The sequence below is a fragment of the Lissotriton vulgaris genome, chromosome 5, assembly GCF_964263255.1.
Source record: "Lissotriton vulgaris chromosome 5, aLisVul1.2, whole genome shotgun sequence".
NCBI lineage: Eukaryota > Metazoa > Chordata > Amphibia > Caudata > Salamandridae > Lissotriton > Lissotriton vulgaris.
The window spans coordinates 1425230455-1425248441 of record NC_141693.1 but is presented as its reverse complement, the minus strand read 5'-3'; the positions used below and the strand labels follow the sequence as shown (position 1 = coordinate 1425248441).

The following is a 17987-nucleotide window of genomic DNA, read 5'->3' as shown; positions in this document are numbered from 1 at the left end:
AAAACCGGAAAGCACACAACTCGAATTTTCCGCTATTTACAAGTGCTCCCAGGTGAGCAGCATGTCGGGAGTTGTAGTGTCTAATTAATTCCTCACCAGTGAGGTCCGTAATTTTGGCAGGTACTTTCACGCTTCCTTTTTAAAATGTTAATTAAACCCTCCAGTGGGCTTCAGAAATTCAGCATCTGTTTAAAAAAACGAAGTCCTCTGTGCTGCCATTTAGCTCGGGATTGTACCCAAACACGCAGGTCTGTCTTACTGTTTATGCAGATGGTGCAATCCTCACACGGTTAGGCTGCCGTGTTGTTACATGTTCCCAAAAAAGCCCAAAGCTTCAAGGACGCTACTCCACAGGAGACGGTTTCACCAAACCTTTTATTTCACACAGATGCTGACATTTCCAATCAACTACAGGGAAATACACTTTCTTGACATTTGTACTATACTTGCAGGCTCCACTGGGAATTTATAGAATTTATAAAACTTATCAGCCTGTCAACACAATTATGTTGAAACAATCGCTCATATGTGGTTATATGTTAATATCATCCACTAGAGGGTTCATTTGCGGTACAAGAGGTTGCTTTTATCAGCCACTGGGCTTGTAATTCAAATCTTACATATGACACCCACATGTGCCTATTTTGCATTAACAATCTTGAATGATATAAGTTTTTCCACTTGGAACATGTTTTATATTGAGCACACTGTGAAATGCACCATGTTAAGATGTCCGCCATAGTGACTGCAACTGTGTCCTCTGTCTATGTTCATGATCGGTTCACTGACCACACATGCACTTTTTGTAAACTTTATTTAATTGTTTGTTTTTCACGCACGAGTTACCCGTGAGCAAGGCGAGAGTTTCATCGCCGAAACGCGTTGGGTTTTTGTTCCATACTTGCCATGAGTTATATGATGGAACTCTAATGGAGAAATAAATCTTATTTGAGCACACGCACTGTCTCGTGGATTCTTCTGAAAATACTGGATTGGAAGTGCATATACACAGCGGCTGCTGTGTTTGGTGGTAAACAATATATATATATATATATAGTTTTTAAATAAAACCCCCATATGAAATAATGGTAAATTAACACAAATTCTTTAAAATAGTAAAATTAAATATAAATTTAGGTTTAAAAATATATAAAAAATAGTTCTTATTTATTATTGAATTATAAAATATTTTATAACTAAATATTTCCAAGTTGGTGGAGCATTTTGGGACCCCTCCCTTTTTCTTGCTCCATGCTTGGCTTATCACCCCAAAACTTCCAGTAAGGAGTTGAGGTGCATAAGACTTTTTTGGGGAAAGTGTTGCACAGATTTGTCAATCGGCACCAAAGTTATATGCAAGAGATTTTTTTTATTGTGTATGGAATGTGATTCTAACTATAACTACACACCACTATGTATTTATTTAAGTAGAGTGCGGAATCGCCTCCGCGAGTAGTGGCACCCATCACGAAAGTGAGCAGCGCGACTTTGGCGACCTGGGAAACTTAGTTTCCAGCGAGACTTTGGCGACCTGGGAAACTTAGTTTCCCAGGTCGCCAAAGACGCGCTGCTCACTTTCGTGATGGGTGCCACTACTCGCGGAGGCGATTCCGCACTCTACTTAAATAAATAGTGGTGTGTAGTTGTAGTTAGAATCACATTTCCATACACAATAAAAAAAAATATCTTGCATATAACTTTGGTGCCGATTGACAAATCTGTGCAACACTTTCCCCCAAAAAGTCTTATGCACCTCAGCTCCTTACTGGAAGTTTTGGGGTGATAAGCCAAGCATGGAGCAAGAAAAAGGGAGGGGTCCCAAAATGCTCCACCAACTTGGAAATATTTAGTTATAAAATATTTGATAATTCAATAATAAATAAGAACTATTTTTTATATATTTTTAAACCTAAATTTATATTTAATTTTACTATTTTAAAGAATTTGTGTTAATTTACCATTATTTCATATGGGGGTTTTATTTAAAAACCTTATAATTTAATTGTAAAATATGTCTAATTAAATAATAGATATGTAGTACATATGTATAATTTAATTATACATACTTAATATGTATGATTAAATAATAAATATGTACGACATATTTATTATTTATTTATACATATTTTATAATTAGCTAATAAATATGTACTATTTTTTATATTTTTATTAGCAATTGTTTATATTTATTTGTTTTTTTGCAATTTTAACTAATTTAATTTAACATTATTTTCTATGTGGTTTTATTTTAAGTACCAGTCATTGGGTCTGTGCAGTGCAGGACATACTACAATAGTGTAAGTTATGACAAAACTGTAATTTACTACAAAAGTGCGGTTTCTGAATACCAAAAATTAGTAAACCTACTCAAACTTGTAAGTTACTTTTGTGACTCAGGCCCATAATGTCTTCTTACAGTCAAAAGTCTGTGAACTACAGTGAACTTGGTTATTAAATGGGTTTCAGATGTAGTACTGAACCAACTGTCAATTCCAGCGTGGTTACGGTAAGAAGGGTACTCCTTGACTGCTTCTGTTGCGGTGCATGTAGATAATCTAATTTTCTTGAATATCTAAACTGCATATGCTCGATATGTTTCCTTGCAGGGGGGTTAGATTTCCTGATTTTGAATCACATTGGACATACTTACTTCAACTATTTTGATGGGAATGTTGACCACGTTCGAAAACTGCTGGAGATCAATCTTCTGAGCTATGCCACTATGACTGTCACAGCATTGCCACAGTTGAAAGAAAGTGGTGGCAGCATCATCGTCGTTTCATCAGTGGCAGGTGAGTTTGTATATAATAGTGAACTGTGGTTTACAGTTGCTGTTGCTGGTCAATGATAAGAAATCAGACTAATGTCTCAACAGTGGAAGAGAATGCAAACTAGAGCATGGTCAATACAAATGAGATCAGCGGTAGCCTCACATTTGGGGAATATCGTTGAGTTCAGTCCACTCGGTTTGGAAAAAACAATATTGACTTACCAATACCCGGGGAATATCCCTCTACAGTGTGCACCCTGAATATAAATCCTAGAATACTGATGGAGCACAATCTCAAGGGCAATATAGAAAACAAATATAAAAAAAAATACCAACAGGTAAGTCGATTTTTTTATTCTAAGCTCCACATATATTTACCTATGTGGTACATATATCTTCAAGTTAGGTAGCTGTGGAGTTAGGAGTAGTGTAACAATACTTCCCTATATGCACTTGCTTGTTAGTATTTTGTCCCACCATATTCTGTCTTTGCTATTCTTGTACGCAATATTCTAGGGGTCAATATTTAATAGTACTATCTCCCTCTTGTTCCCATGCAAAGTGGGCTCAGTTTACTAAAAATAATCTGTTCCAGGATTAATTTGGTTCATGCTTCATAGTCTGCGAACTTTCTGACTGAAGTCTTTGGCTATTACAGGAAATTCTGGTATACGTGGAAGATTAATGATTTAAAATAAATTATGCATTTTTGCTCTTTTTAGGGAAAATAGGAGTCCCTTTTACTGTTCCATATTCCACAACCAAGTTCGCCCTTGATGGGTTTTTCAGTTCGCTGAGACAAGAGTTTCACTTTCAGAAGACAAATGTCTCAATCACGCTCGGTGTCCTGAGCTACATTGACACAGGTAAGACTACGCACCGGGGAAGAGAGGGATTGTTCCCTTTCTGAGTATGTACATGTGGAAGGGGCTGTTTTGTATGCATGAAGTCTCTATAGGAGTATATATAACACTTATAATGTATCCAATTTAGAATGGGCGGTGAAATGGCCAGTTTTAACTCTCCCTTACTATGGTGAAAAATCTTGTGGGAAGGGATAGTGAAAATGTTTGAATGACCTCCACACCATAGGAGACAACTCCTATCTTATTGGGGTCATTACTTTTAGTTTTTTTTAAAACAAAATCCCACTTTGGGATTTTATTTTTGAAAAAACAAAAACAACTTCAAAGTTTGACAGGCAGCTGGAATGTCAGTGGCGGCTGGCATCTCCCGATTGGTGGGCTGGCGGGCAAATTAGTGGGTGAGCATGTGGCAAAAACACTTCCGGATTGTGACAGATGACGTCCTCCTCACTCTGACATCTTCAGCTGGGGCTGCAATGCAGGCCCTAGCAAACTCCCTCAGCCAATCTTGGTCTGCTCACGTGCTTTTAACCAGCATGTGAGCAGTGCCCTGATCGGTGGGAATGGCCTTTGTCGGCACTCCCAAGTGCACTGGATGCCTGTACTTGCTCTCAACCTCTCAGTGTTAAGACAGCTGGGTTGAGAGGTTTAAGTGTACATTTCTGACTGCCAGTCGCAAGACGGCTGGCCAAAGAGACATACGCACTTTAAACAGTGCAAAGTCCTCTGCACACCACTTCTCCTGCTGTCACTCAACAAGCCCCGCCCGTCCTATTTTATTTTTCATCTCTGGGGTTTTGGGGGGCACTTAAGTGAGGCGACGCTCCTCCCCTCCTGTCTAATGTTTGACAGAGTCGTCTATTTCACTTTTAACACATTGACAAGACGAAGTTATTAGTTGACTGCAGGGCTGTCTGACAATTCTAAATGTAGGGGAACGAGTAATACCTCAAGGAAATACAGTCATTTACCCCATCCCCTGATAAAATAAAACCTGTCCTCCACAATTTAGATCCTGCCCTTAGTGAGCATTTACAAAACAGCTTGTCCTTGATGCCAGCTTTCAATAAAATGAAGAAATATAGCTAAAAGTATCATGAACGTAATGTCAATGAAACATTACCTTACTACAAGGTTTTACCAGAAGATATTAGAAGAACTAGAAAACCCAGATTTCCATTGCGCCTGCAAGTTAATAGCTGGTTTGTAGGAGTGTGCACCTTTTTCTGGTGTTTGAAGAAATATAGACGGTTGCATTCTGCATATATTCAGTAGCCAGGGAATCAGATAATGCCTGGCCACCATGTTTCAATTGGTAACCCACAAACCCTCCTGATACATAATAGTCACCGATCCTTAATTTTGACGTTTACCTGATCTCAGTTATGTATAATGTTTGTAGACCGCTCAAGTAGGGCAGAAGTGCAGTCATCAGGGAACCAGGTGTTACTCACGGCAATGGTTTTAAAATTAATAAACGTTTTCTGTGCTAGTCTTTCTTTTGCTAATGTCTTTGGTAATGTACTTGTCTCTCTTGGCCTTTTGCTCGAATAGCCTGCTGCTACAATTTAAGTGGTGTAATGGAACTACATGGCTGGAGCAGTCAAATATATTTAAAGGGATGTGACACTGCACCAGTAAATGAGTTCAAAGAAAATCGTACCTGTTTTGCCTTCTTATATGTGATTTAGGAGAAAATGAAGAAGCTAAAAGGTTAAACAAGCATTTGCAATGCAATCGGTTTCCGATTAGTGAAAGTTAGAGCTATTGGCGTTCCAAATGACAATGTTTCATAGTTATGTTTTTTGTTTGCAGTGGAGTGATTATTTGAACTATTTAAAGAGATAGTAAGGAAAGAGAATGGTGAGGAAACAGTGGAAGTTGGGGTGGTACGAGTAGTGCTTTAAAAGAAAGGGGAAAGACGAAACAGTGGCATAAACAATAAAATAAAATCCACGAAGCAAGGAAAGGGTGCAGTACTACAGGCTGTTTCTAGATTTCCCTTTGCTGCAGGATATTGTACGTCAATCTGTGGTGCACATTCAATTGGCCAGAGAGTGTAGTGTAAGCCTCTGCATTAGATGATAAAAGTGCAAATCCTTTTTCAAGGAGTTAACGTCATAAATTGGGAAATGTGTGCTTATTTCTGATCTCTGTTTGAGCTAGAGTGTCCCGGGCTGTTCTCGTGCAAGATGGTGCAAAGCCACTGGTAAAGCGTTACTCTTGTAAACAACGGACATTCAAGGTTTTCTTTGGTTAGGTTGGAAGAGCGCCCAACACCTCAGGAAGTGTGAGTCCATAAAACACCTTTGCTGTGTTCCATGCTTTAATGCCATGGAGTGCTAGGCAAACAAATGATGGACGGAATGCTGAATGAATCATACATTCACCCCAGTCAAGAGATCTGTTCTGTTATGTTATGTTACCAAACATTTATAACGCGCACAGCTACCCGGATGTGTCACGGCACGGGGTGAGCGGAAGTAGAAGTAGGAACCAAGCCATCTAATTAAAAAGTAGGGTTTTCAATTGCTTCTTAAATGTCCTTAGATCGTGATTATTTCTAAACTCAAAGGGCAGATTATTCCAGACCCTAGCTGCCCTTACAGAGGGGGAACTCCCTCCTGTTCTGGCAAGGCAATAGCGAGGAATGGCAACAAGACATTGACCTGTTGACCGGAGAAGCCTGGATGGTGTATAGAAATAAAACGCCTCCTGAGATAACGGGATCCGGACTTGTAAATGGCACTGTGAGTGATAGTGCCTTAAACAAAATGCCCTGGTCAACAGGGAGCCAATGCAAGTCGCGAAGAGACTGCTTGATTCAAAGGCTACCCAGAATGCCTAAAAGCATTCTAGCGGCCGCATTCTGAATTGTCTGAAGCTTTTTTATCTGATAGCAAGGAAGACCAATATAAAGAGAATTGGCATAATCAAGCGGCAACAGAATAAGAGCGTGGGTCACCATTTCTTTGGCCGCTTTTGGCAGGAGCGGCAGGAATTTCCTAAGAAGCTTCAATGTCCCAAAGCACACTCCTGCCAGCTTGTTGATCTAAGTTTGAAATCTAAGATCCTCGCTGAACCAAACTCCCAGGTTTTTTGCTGGATTACCCTGGGTTTCTGGTTTGGGGAAGCCTGTTGGCCACAAGTCATAACGAAAATTTGGCGTGAAGGTCTCATAAAGGAGAAACTCTGATTTTTCCTTGTTACATTTAAGTTGGGCCATAGACAGCCAATAAAAAACATCCATCAGGCAGTTTCTAGCTGATTCCACAAAAGTCTCATCTTTCTTCCATGTGAAAAGCAACTGAGTGTCATCAGCGTAAGCTATAATTTTGGCACCCAATCCTTCTGCCAAATATCTCATTGGGGTCATATACACATTAAAAAGCAAAGGGCTCAATGTAGAGCCCTGAGGGACACCTGTAGTTATGCTTCTAGGTGTAGAAGAAAAAGGTGGGACCCACACTTGTTGCGATCTGTTGGCCAAAAAAGATTCAATCTAGTCCCTCACCTGGCCTGAAATTCCAATATTAGACAGGCGAGCTAACAGCTGTTGGTGTGGAACCGTATCCAATGCGGCAGAGAGGTCCAATAAAATCTGGGCCGCTCTGCCACTAGAATCACAACAGTCCCTAATAGCCTCTGTTATCACGACCAAAGCAGTCTTGGTGCTGTAAGAGGCTCTAAAACTGGACTGGGCCGGGTGAAGAGCACCAGAGCTTTCGATAAACGCAGGCAGCTGTTTGAAGACTGCCTTCTCACAGACCTTCGCCACAGCTGGAAGGAGAGAGATTGGTCGATAGCTAGCCAGGGTGTCTGGTTTCAATGAGGGTTTTTTTTAACAAGGGTAATAATCTAGCCTGTTTTCATTTCACAGGCACCGCGGCAGACTGCAGGGACAAGTTAATGATATTATTAACTTCTGGATTAACTACCGTTGCCACTGTTGCCAACTGCCTGGTGAGGCAGTGGTCTGCCAAAGATCCTGATTTGAGTGCTTTAAGATTGGCCAGAGTATTGGCCAGCGGAATGGGCGTCAATCCTGTCAAGGTCATCAGTGTGCGATCCGGCTCGCTAACGGCCTGGGCCGGATATTCAGTCGGGCCCAGGCTAGCTGGCCTCAAACTGGACTGAATTGCTTGTATTTTGTTGATAAATAAATTAGAGAGTTGTTCGCACCAGAAATTGGAGGCAGGGGCAGCCTTACTTTCTGCAACTGGCTTCAAAAAGTTCTGGCCAATTAATAAGATTTCCTTTGAATTATTCCTGGATTGAGCAATGCGCTCCGCATAAAACTGACCTTTAGCGCTCTTAACTGCATCATAGTAACAGTTCTGACATTTCCAAAGAGCTAATTTGGCTAGCGGGCAGTACGCTTGTCGCCAGCTGCGTTATAATTTTTTCACGCTTTTTTTTTATCTTTAAGTTCCTTGGAGGGTATAGCCAGTTGATCCACTGCTCTCACAATCCAATTGTGAAAGCTTCCTACTGCCTCAGACAGTCCCTCCCACACCACTGGACGTGACTCTGACAAGACCCTGCCAAAAGCTACCGGCTCTAGACGAGGAGGAGGTCTACTTTCAATTAACTTCGATGGTGGAGCTGGAGATGTAATTAACCAAGAAAAATTGATTAAGGAGTGATCAGACCAAGTGACCGGCAGAGGATCTTGAACTGTTAAAGAGAAATTAGAACATATCACATCAAGAGTATGGGCCCCACTATGGGACGGAAAATTGACCCATTGTATCAGATGGGCAAGATCCAAGGTATCCTTCAATTCACTCGTATCGGCCATCTCTTTACAGTCCCAGTGAATGTTAAGATCGGCAAGTAACAAAAAATTAGCGTAGTGTAGGGCGCTAGGTACAATGGCATCATCCAAACATTTAAGAAGGGAACTTGCGGGACCAGGAGGCCTATATATTAAAGTGGCCGCAAGAAGAAAATGTGGAGAGATAGTGAGGGCAAAATCCAATGCTTCCCCATCCTTGAAGGAGTCCTGAAGTGCGTGTTGGAGACGTGCGGGTAAGTGAACCTTAAAAATTCCCCATTTAAAATCGGCATTTCGAAGCAATAGCAGCAGTAAATATTGGTTTCAGCAATACCAGCAGTTAATACCCGGACATAGATTCAGCAATTTAAAAGATTAAAAATATTACAACAGCCTGATGAGCAGCAAACAAACTCCACCACTCACCCCTGGGTTAAATCCATTGTTCTTTTGCTCACCATGCCACCCCAGTTTAGACCCAGCCATATGCAAATCAGTCTTAACCCTGTGCCTCATTGGAACAGTCCAGACCGAACTGCCAACCCTGGTCCTCCTTGGACTGGAAACAAGCATCCTGGGACCAGTTTCAGGGTATGTCACCCTTCATCAGCCAGGCTAGCTTGAATCCAGTGGCACATTGAGCAAGGGACCCACTTCTGAGCATACCCATCCCACTCAGGGCGAAAAGTGCTAGGGAAACAAATGATGGACGGAATGCTTGAATGAATCATTCATTCATCCCCAGTCACGAGATCTGGGTTAAATCCATTGTTCTTTTGCTCACCATGCCACCTCAGTTTAGACCCAGCCATATGCAAATGAGTCTTGACCCTGTGTTGCATGGGAACAGTCCAGAATGAACTGCCAAGCCAGGTCCTCCCCGGACCAGAGGCTATGTCACCCTTCATCAACCAGGCTAGCTTGAATCCAGTGGCACAGTGAACAAGGGACCCACGTCTGGGCATACCCATCCCACTTAGGGCAAAAAGTGCTACTCAAACAAATGATGGACGGATTGATGAATGAATCATACATTCACCCCAGTCAAGAAATCTGGATTAAATCCATTGTTCTTTTGCTCACCATGCCACCCCAGTTTAGACCCAGTCATATGGAAATCAGTCTTGAACCTGTGACTTATGGGAACAGTCCAGACCAAACTGCCAAGCCAGGTCCTCCCTGGACCAGAAACAAGCATCCTGGGACCAGTTGTGCATTTGTCAACCTGAGTGGGACGGGTATGCCCAGACGTGGGTCCCGTGCTCTCCATGCCACTGGAGTCAAGCTATCTTGGGCTGATGAGGGCTGAAAACTCGAAACCGGTCCTAGGATGCTTGTTTCCAGTCCAGTGTGGACCTGGCCTGGTAGTTCGGGTGGACTTTTCTCATTGGGTGCAGGGTCAAGACTGATTTGCATATGGCTGGGTCCAAACTGTAATGGCATTGTGAACAAAAAAACGATGTATTTAGGCCCAGATCTCTGTACTGGGGTGAATGTATGACCTTGTTATGCATTCTGTCCATCTATTGTTCTTTTTGCAATTGTCACCCCAGTGGGACAGAAATGCCCAGACCTGGGTCCTGTGCTCTCCATGCTACTAGAGTCAAGCTTTCCTGGCTGATGAGGGTTGAAAGCCAAATACTGGTCCTCGGATGCTTGTTTCCAGTCCAGTGAGGACCTGGCCTGGCAGTTCAGGGGGACTGTTCCCATTGGGTGCTGGGTCAAGACTGATTTGCATATGGCTGGTTCCAATATGGAATGGCATGGTGAGCCAAAAAAGGATGGATTTAGGCCGAGATCTTTGTACTGGGGTGAATGTATGACATTGTTCTGCTTTCTGTCCATCATTTGTTCGTTTTGAATGCCATGGAGAGCTGACGGAGATTCTGTTCCCTAATTCTATCTAATATCACCGTTCTATGAACTGTTAGCCATCATTTAGCACACTGCCTTTGAATGGAGGGTATTTCTTCAAGGGGTTTTAACACAGACTGCAATCCTAAAAGTCCTCAGAATGTTGCAAAAAGTTCCACAACTTCTAGTGCCCAGTCAGCATTAGCATGTGCACAACACAGCAGAACATTTTGCATCCTCCCTCAGAAAGGTGAGGACGGTCCTGCTGAACAATGTCCGTTGCACGTTTAGTGCTTTCCCAGGCGAGCTGGACTCTTGTTTCACCAATCATCTTTATTGCATTTTAAAAGGACACAATCTGTTAGTTACAATGAGTGACAACTAATATGATGGTGTTTGAATTCATTATTTGCCTCTTTCAAGACAGTTGTAGACAGCGAAAGACAAGATCCGACTTGTCTGCTGAAGGAAGGAAAGACAGAGTTCACTGGGCACAGAATGCTGAACTAAGCCAGATGTGTAAACATAGGTCTCAAGACCAAGGTTTATTGACTCCCATAAAGTACTTTCAAATATAAATAGTCTTTCTGCATGGTGTCTGGTTGAAACAAGGGTATTTTTTTCACCCGAAGGTACTAATTAGTGGCCATATCGGTGTAACTTCTGTGCAGAGTAATCTGTAGTGAGTGCAGGTGTCCAACACTCACCCAACACTTTAACTGCACACATTTGTGGTCTGTTAAAGTACACAGGCACAGGGAAGCAACCTGTGACTCCTCACACAGTGGCGCAAGAGAGCAACATGGCGCTGTGAGTTTAAACAGCGCTTGTGAAAAGCACTCCTAAAGGGGAAAAAAAGCAACAAGGGCGGGATGTGATGGCAGAAAAGGAATGGGTAGGGCAGGAGAGAGGCCAGGGAGGGTGTGGAGCTAACGGAGCAGGAAGTTAAAACAAGGATAGGCACGCACCTCTAAGGCAGGAAACTATCATGCAAAGCATGCCAGACAGGAGGAGGGACCATCGTGTCCTATGAAGGAGCGTTGTTGCCGACCAAAGGAAATTCTTAGTGAATTAGCCACGGGGCACAATTGAAAAGGAGGGACCAACACTGACACACACTAATAGGAAGCCAGCATTTCTGAATGCCAGACAATAAGCAATGGCAATAGCTGCGTGTGCGAAAAGCCCACAGAAGAGGATACAACAGGTGGAAGCTCAACCTAAATAGGGCTTTAAATCAGTGCTCCATCATGTATGCAAACAAAATTGTAAAGACAAGCTCATGTGTGCAACCTTCTAGTAAATGGAAGGTTGCAGGCTTATTACATACGAGGGACTCTTATCCTCCGCAATTAATAACCCATTTTCTTACAGCACTAAACTAATATCCCTTTGGACAGAACAGCCCTACACCTTCAAACGCATGTTGTTTTATTTAATTAAGAACGTAAAGCCCATACAAATCAGTTTTCGAGACATGTATAACCACAAACTGAAAACAAGATGTCACACTGCAAATTAGGACACAACACATGACTTTCAAAATAGTATCATTCAAAATAAACTAAAATTAAAAAATAAAATTAAAAAGATAAAAACATTCAGGAAATGAATAGGCAAGACCACATCCACTGGATTGCGATCTTGAGTGCACACGCAAAATGCATTCAGTCAACCAAATAGCCATTTCAAACGCCTAATCAAAGATGAAGAAACAGGAAATCCAAATGCCACTAAGGAGAAAACCAATTTGAAATAAGCAATAGATCCATTCACCCACAGAGTTATCCCACAGTTGCACTCCCTTTAGAATACAAGTATTTGCAATGCAATAGGCCTCACCTTTGGGTCCTAATAAGTGGAAGTATTTAGTGATGAAGCACATTATTTTAGATTAGTGTGACATAGATCTCCTTGGCTATAAATGTATCACTGTGTAACACTCCATCAAATACCAAAGCTGGAGCATGTTGAAAGTGCTGCCTTCTAGATATTGTCTGATACGGTTCTGCATTTTCTAAGACGGTTACCAGTGCCAAAATTATTTTAAATAGATACAAGCGATCCCACATCAACATTAGAAAGTGAACTATGAATAGTGAGTAGATATATAATCGTATATAAGGTTCAGATTTATAACAGGATTTAGAGAGAAAAAATAAATAAATAAAGGTTATATAAATAGAGAGAATAACAAGTCCATATCATAATAATTATGCATATAGGACAACAGTGCATTATATTTTATGAAAAGTAGAAAAATAATGAGTTTTGCGAAATCAAGGGGGCTGTAAAACTTCCTGAATCCACGATCCTGGAGCAGAGGATCTTTCAGCACTTTCATCTAAAAACATTGTTATTGGAGACCATAAAAGTAGTCGTTTTTGTTTCATGGACAGGAGATAAACAAAGCTTGTATCTAGCCAGTGATTGTGGCAGACAGAATACCATCAAGCTAAAAATGTGAGTTTAGAGGTATTTTTCCAATTCTTTGTGATTTGCTGACAAGTCAATAATCAACCATCGGCCACGCAGGTGGTGTTTCGAATTTGGAGACAGGCTCTGCGCCGCATGGGATGGTGGAATACCCTACTGGTGAAACCCCCTGTGGAACAATGGGCGGTTACCTAACCTCGGGACGCTACAGGGCTTTCGGGGATGGGACAACATTGGCATCTCGACTCTGGGGGATGTACTGAAAGGTATGACCCTTAAGTCCTTTCAGGATCTTTGTAAGGAATTTGGTGTGCCCCGCTCACATTTTTTTAGATATCGCCAATTCCGTCATGCACTGTGCCCCAGCATAGAGGGTTTGGAGTCCCTACCTGAGTTTGGCCCTTTAGAACCGAAGGTATTCATGGGGGATTTGGAGACGAAGAAGATATCACGCATATACCAGTTACTAGTTACGCATTGTTCCCCCACACTGCAGAAGCTCCGGGAGACATGGGAGGAGGATGTGGGCGAACTTGAGGAGGAGGATTGGAGAGAGGCGCCTCCATCTCATCCAATTTGAATACTTACACAGAGTTTATTTCACCAGGGTTCCACTGTGGCGGGCGGGAATGATTGCACCACCGGAATGCCTTCGATGTGGCAGGGAGGAAGGGGCGTTCTTGCATACACTCTGGAGTTGCGGATCCTTAGATCGGTTCTGGAGGGGGATATTGGCCTGTCTGTCCGATGTATTGGGGTGGGAGCTCCCACGTACGCCACAGTTTGTTTTGCTGCATGTGATGGAAGGGGTGGGTGGCAACGTTTATAAGAGGCACTTGATGCAACGAGGCCTCATGTTGGCCAAGAGAGATGTGGCCAAAGTGTGGAAAGATCCACGGGCCCCTTCTGTGGCCGTATGGAAAAAGGGGATGGATTTTTGTATGGGGCTCGAGCAGCCGATTTTTGTGGCCGGGCTGCCTGCGAATACATTATAAAATTTGGAAACGCTGAGCTGATTATAGGGGCCTGTGGCTTGAGCCTCCAGTGGAGCTGGAAGACTGCCGGGGTGTGATGCCGGGGTCGAGAGGCGCAGGGGAATGGGGTGTTGCGGGGTCTAGAGGGCGGGTGTGCGTATGCAGCTATTTAATCGGTGCACGTTGTGTTGTGTGTGGGCGACGCGTGACGGATCTTGTGCGACTCTGGGGGGGTGGGAGCGGGTGTCGGCAGCATTGGGGGGGAGGGGGCAGATGGAAGGGGGGAGTGGTAGCTTGTTAAGATTTGCTCTGTTCTATACTAGCTTGTTATAACCCCAAGCTTGAAAACGAGATGCAGACGTACCTGCCCTCTGGCCCTACCAGACTGGGGATGTGCGTGAGCTCTGGTGCTAGAGAAAGGCGGCACTAGTCAGCCCCTTAGGTCACGGTGTTGCTGCACATGTTTGTGGTCTGTTAGTGTGCACATGCACAGGAAAGTAACCTGTGACCCCTCACATAGTGGTGCAAGAGAGCAACATGGCGCTGTGAGTTTAAACAGCACTTGTGAAAAGCACTCCTAAAGGGGAAAAAAGCAACAAGGGGGGAAGTGATGGCAGGAGAGAGGCCAGGGAGGGTGTGGAGCTAACAGGGCAGGAACCTCTGCGTCAGGAAACAATCATGCAAAACATGCTCAGACTGGAGAATTGGCCATCGCGACCAAAGGAAACCATTAGTAAATTCGCCACAGGGCAAAACAGACACAGAAAGGAGGGATCAACACTGACAAACACCAACAGGAAGCCAGCATTTCTAAATGCCACAGACAATAGCCAATGGCGATAGGTGTGTGTGCGAAAAGTCCACAGAAGAGGATAAAACAGGTTGAAGCTCGAACCAAAAAGTACAGATGGTAAAAAATGTATTGGATACCAACTCCTAACTCTGTTAGATGAATCTCCTTGATCTAGGTTATACCAACAGAGTAATAAAAGCAGAGACTGAATTTCGGTGATGGTCTAAGAACTTTATCCTGGGGCAGCAAACTTGTTTTGTACCTCCTATTTACTTGAATTTAACAACTGAGCATTGTTCATGAATAGTGGCATATTTCCAATGGGTGGCTCTTATATGTCTTGTGATTCAGAAACTCACCTCACCGGAGTTGCTTTAAGTGGATCCCTTCTTTATTTTAGGTAGTTTGATTCATTTGATAAGTTACTGCATGAACTGTACAATATGAAGGCTGCCTTGAGATGTTGATGCACCCGGTTCACTCCCTCCACACTCAAGTAGGGCTGCATCCAGGTGACTACTAAACAAGTATAAAACCTGTGATTACTGTCTATTGTCCTATAACAAATGAAGCCACAGGTTTTTCACGTGATAACATAGTCAAGCTTTAAACCAATCTGAAATTACTGTTTTACGTTCGAGGGTTGAGAGAAGGTTAGACTTTTAGACCATCTAAATACATGGAATCTGTCACTCCCATCAAGCCCCTCTTCTTGAAATGAAGTCTGCCTTGGTGTACTTGTGTTTTTCATATAAATAAATCTACATTGTGTTTTTACGTCATCGATGTTCTAGAAATAGAATTCCTATTCTGAACCAAAACAGCACCCTCTGTTGAGTGCAGTGACTGGCAGGCTTCCTTGTTTTTCCCCCTCCATTTTCCCGTCCAGCATTTCTATCATTATGATGCATTGAAGGCAGCATGATATCAGGAATGGGAATAGAAAGGGGAGGCCTTCCCCTTGAATGGCCTTAAGCTAGTTTGTAAAGGCTCATCCACATCTTTAGCCCCTGATGTTTTGCCAGAATTAATTTACCGATAGCCATGTCTATCATTATTGTCTTTGTATCAGCATCCTCTTGTATTACATAGTGTAAGTGAGCCACTAATGAAAATTGATCTTGTTCTTTTGCCTGAGAAAGCTTATCTATTGTTATCTTTCTCACTCATGTTTTTGCCCTTTTATACGTCGTGAAGCTAGCAAGAAGTAAACAATGATCAATCCTCCTGGCCCCACAGCACTCACTGCTGTTAGCATGGTACTGCAATTCCTTGTAGTCTATACTCCCTACTCTGCTGCTACAACCAGGTGGCCTACAAATTATATGCATGTATTCGCTGTGGAATGATTCTAAATTTTCCGCATCTATATACTTTTTAACAGTAGGGCCCTTATTGTATTTTTGCAATTTGTTATTTGTACTTTCACTGCTTCTCTGAACCAATATCATATCGAAAAAAACAATATCGAAATACTAAACTATCAGCTAGAAAATATCTACACTTGTAATATTGCAAGCCTATACTTAATAGAGATAAACATTTATATTGACTTCAAAAATAAAGTTGAAAACAATATAATGATATTGTAAACAAAGAAATACAATTTAGTATTACTACATTAAAACTAACTAAACATGATAACCACATAAACCAAAATATTGAAGACAAAAATATCAATATAATTAATAAAACAATATATACGGCATAACCAATGTATAAATAAAACACATAAAACATTGAAAACCAAAACAATAATTAATGTTAAATAGTACACAAAAAATTCGACCTGCTTTCAAAACAACCTATGAAACTAAACCTAAAAACCATTAAGAAATGGAAATGCTTTCTTAATAAAAAAAAAAAAAGAGTATAAAAAGGACACGAAAATGTATAAGAAAATGCTTCAGAAAAAAACACCACTGCAGGAAAGAGACACTCAAAAAGTAAGTCCTACAAAAACGTATATTTAATGTAATTAAAAACTAATCTAATATATTAAATAAAATAAAAGGCTAAAACAGTGCTGTAAATGTATATCTCCACAATACAAGTATCTTCCCATCAACGAGACCAAACCAAGAAAAAGAAAATCAAATCACGAAAATGTGAAAATTACAAGTTCAAAATTAATGTTAAAATAGAAAAAAAGAAAACTCTTTTTCTGCCACTGTACCCCTAATAAACTTTTGTTTCTGCCTCAATTGCTCTTTTTGGTGTCTGTTTGCTGCCTGTTTACAGCGCCAATCGCTCTTTCCCCCACCCTGCCACCCAGCACCCCACCCTCCTCACAGGACCTACTTAATGGAGGCCGAAGCGCGACCCCATCAGGCAGATTCTGATCCGCTTCGCCCACTGCAGCTCTCCCTGACTTTGCATGAGGTCTACTCTGCCTTGTACTGCCTGCATGATCCGTTGATTGTGCTGCCTGTTATCCTTTTTGTGCCACAGAGTAAGTTCCATTGTAACCCTCTGCTCACTGCAGGTTTTTCTGAGACTGTTACCTCTAGTCCGACTTGCTCACGGTTACTTTCTGCCACGGGACCCCTAATAAACTTTTATCTCTGCCTTAAGAGCTCTTTTTGGTGTCTGCTTTCTGCCTCTTCATCCACGCGGATTTCTCCTTCCCACTCTCCAGCTTCCCGACAGCCAGCGCCCCGCCGCCTCCTAGAACCTACTTAATGGATGGCCAAAGGTGCACCTAAGGCATGCCCGTCTGTTCCCGTCTGTGCCTGGACCGCAGCTAGCACCAGGAACCCTGGCCTCTAGCCACCCAGCAGATCTTCGAGCCATAGACGCTAAAACAACTGTTGCCTCACATCTCCTTGATCCACAGCAGGACCGTTCCCCTGAGCATACTATCTCTTCACCTGCAACGTAGGACCTCCTGTCTTCACAGAAACCCATGCTACTCCGACTCCGCCGACCAAGACCACCCCTGAATCACTTTGATGCCTCCTGATCTCTCTGCACTGAAGTATGGAACATCATCGCCCCAATGTGACCTTCATCACAGAGACTTGGCTCACACCCTCCTCTGCCACTGACATAGCCACCGCAATGCCCACCGACTACAGTATGACACACCAGGACCACAAAGAAACAATTTGCTGCACCACCACCGAAGACGACACCGTAGCGATCATGAAACACTTAAATGTTTTGGCTCCACACCAATGAGAAGCCAACTATCATAGGCACCCTCACCTACAGACCCCCTGTACCGCACACACCAGCCTCTGCAATGCCATCACAGAGTTCATTGCCCCACTCGCCTTCGAGTCCAAGCACTACATATTCCTCACAGAACTAAACTTCCACCGGGAAGACCCCACAGACACTAACTCCACCAACCTCCTGGAACAAATGTACATCGACCTCACCCAGCTGGTTCCAGACCCCCCACACAGAGCAGGACACACACTGGACCCTATCTTCACGTCCAGCAACAGGGCAAAATACAACCATGCCACTGAACTCATCTAGACCGACCACTCCCTTGTCCACTTCAATATCA

The 17987-nt window shown here is 42.6% G+C and overlaps 1 protein-coding gene across 1 annotated transcript in view; it reads left to right on the top strand.

Annotated features, from left to right (window-relative positions):
• Positions 1 to 17987, top strand: part of LOC147712695 (11-beta-hydroxysteroid dehydrogenase 1-like) — a 208052-nt gene that overhangs the window by 167161 nt on the left and 22904 nt on the right. Inside the window, exons 4-5 of the mRNA XM_086923363.1 lie at positions 2607 to 2792; positions 3493 to 3636. Coding sequence (XP_086779489.1) covers positions 2607 to 2792; positions 3493 to 3636 — 330 coding nt within the window. The remainder of the gene's footprint in view (positions 1 to 2606; positions 2793 to 3492; positions 3637 to 17987) is intronic.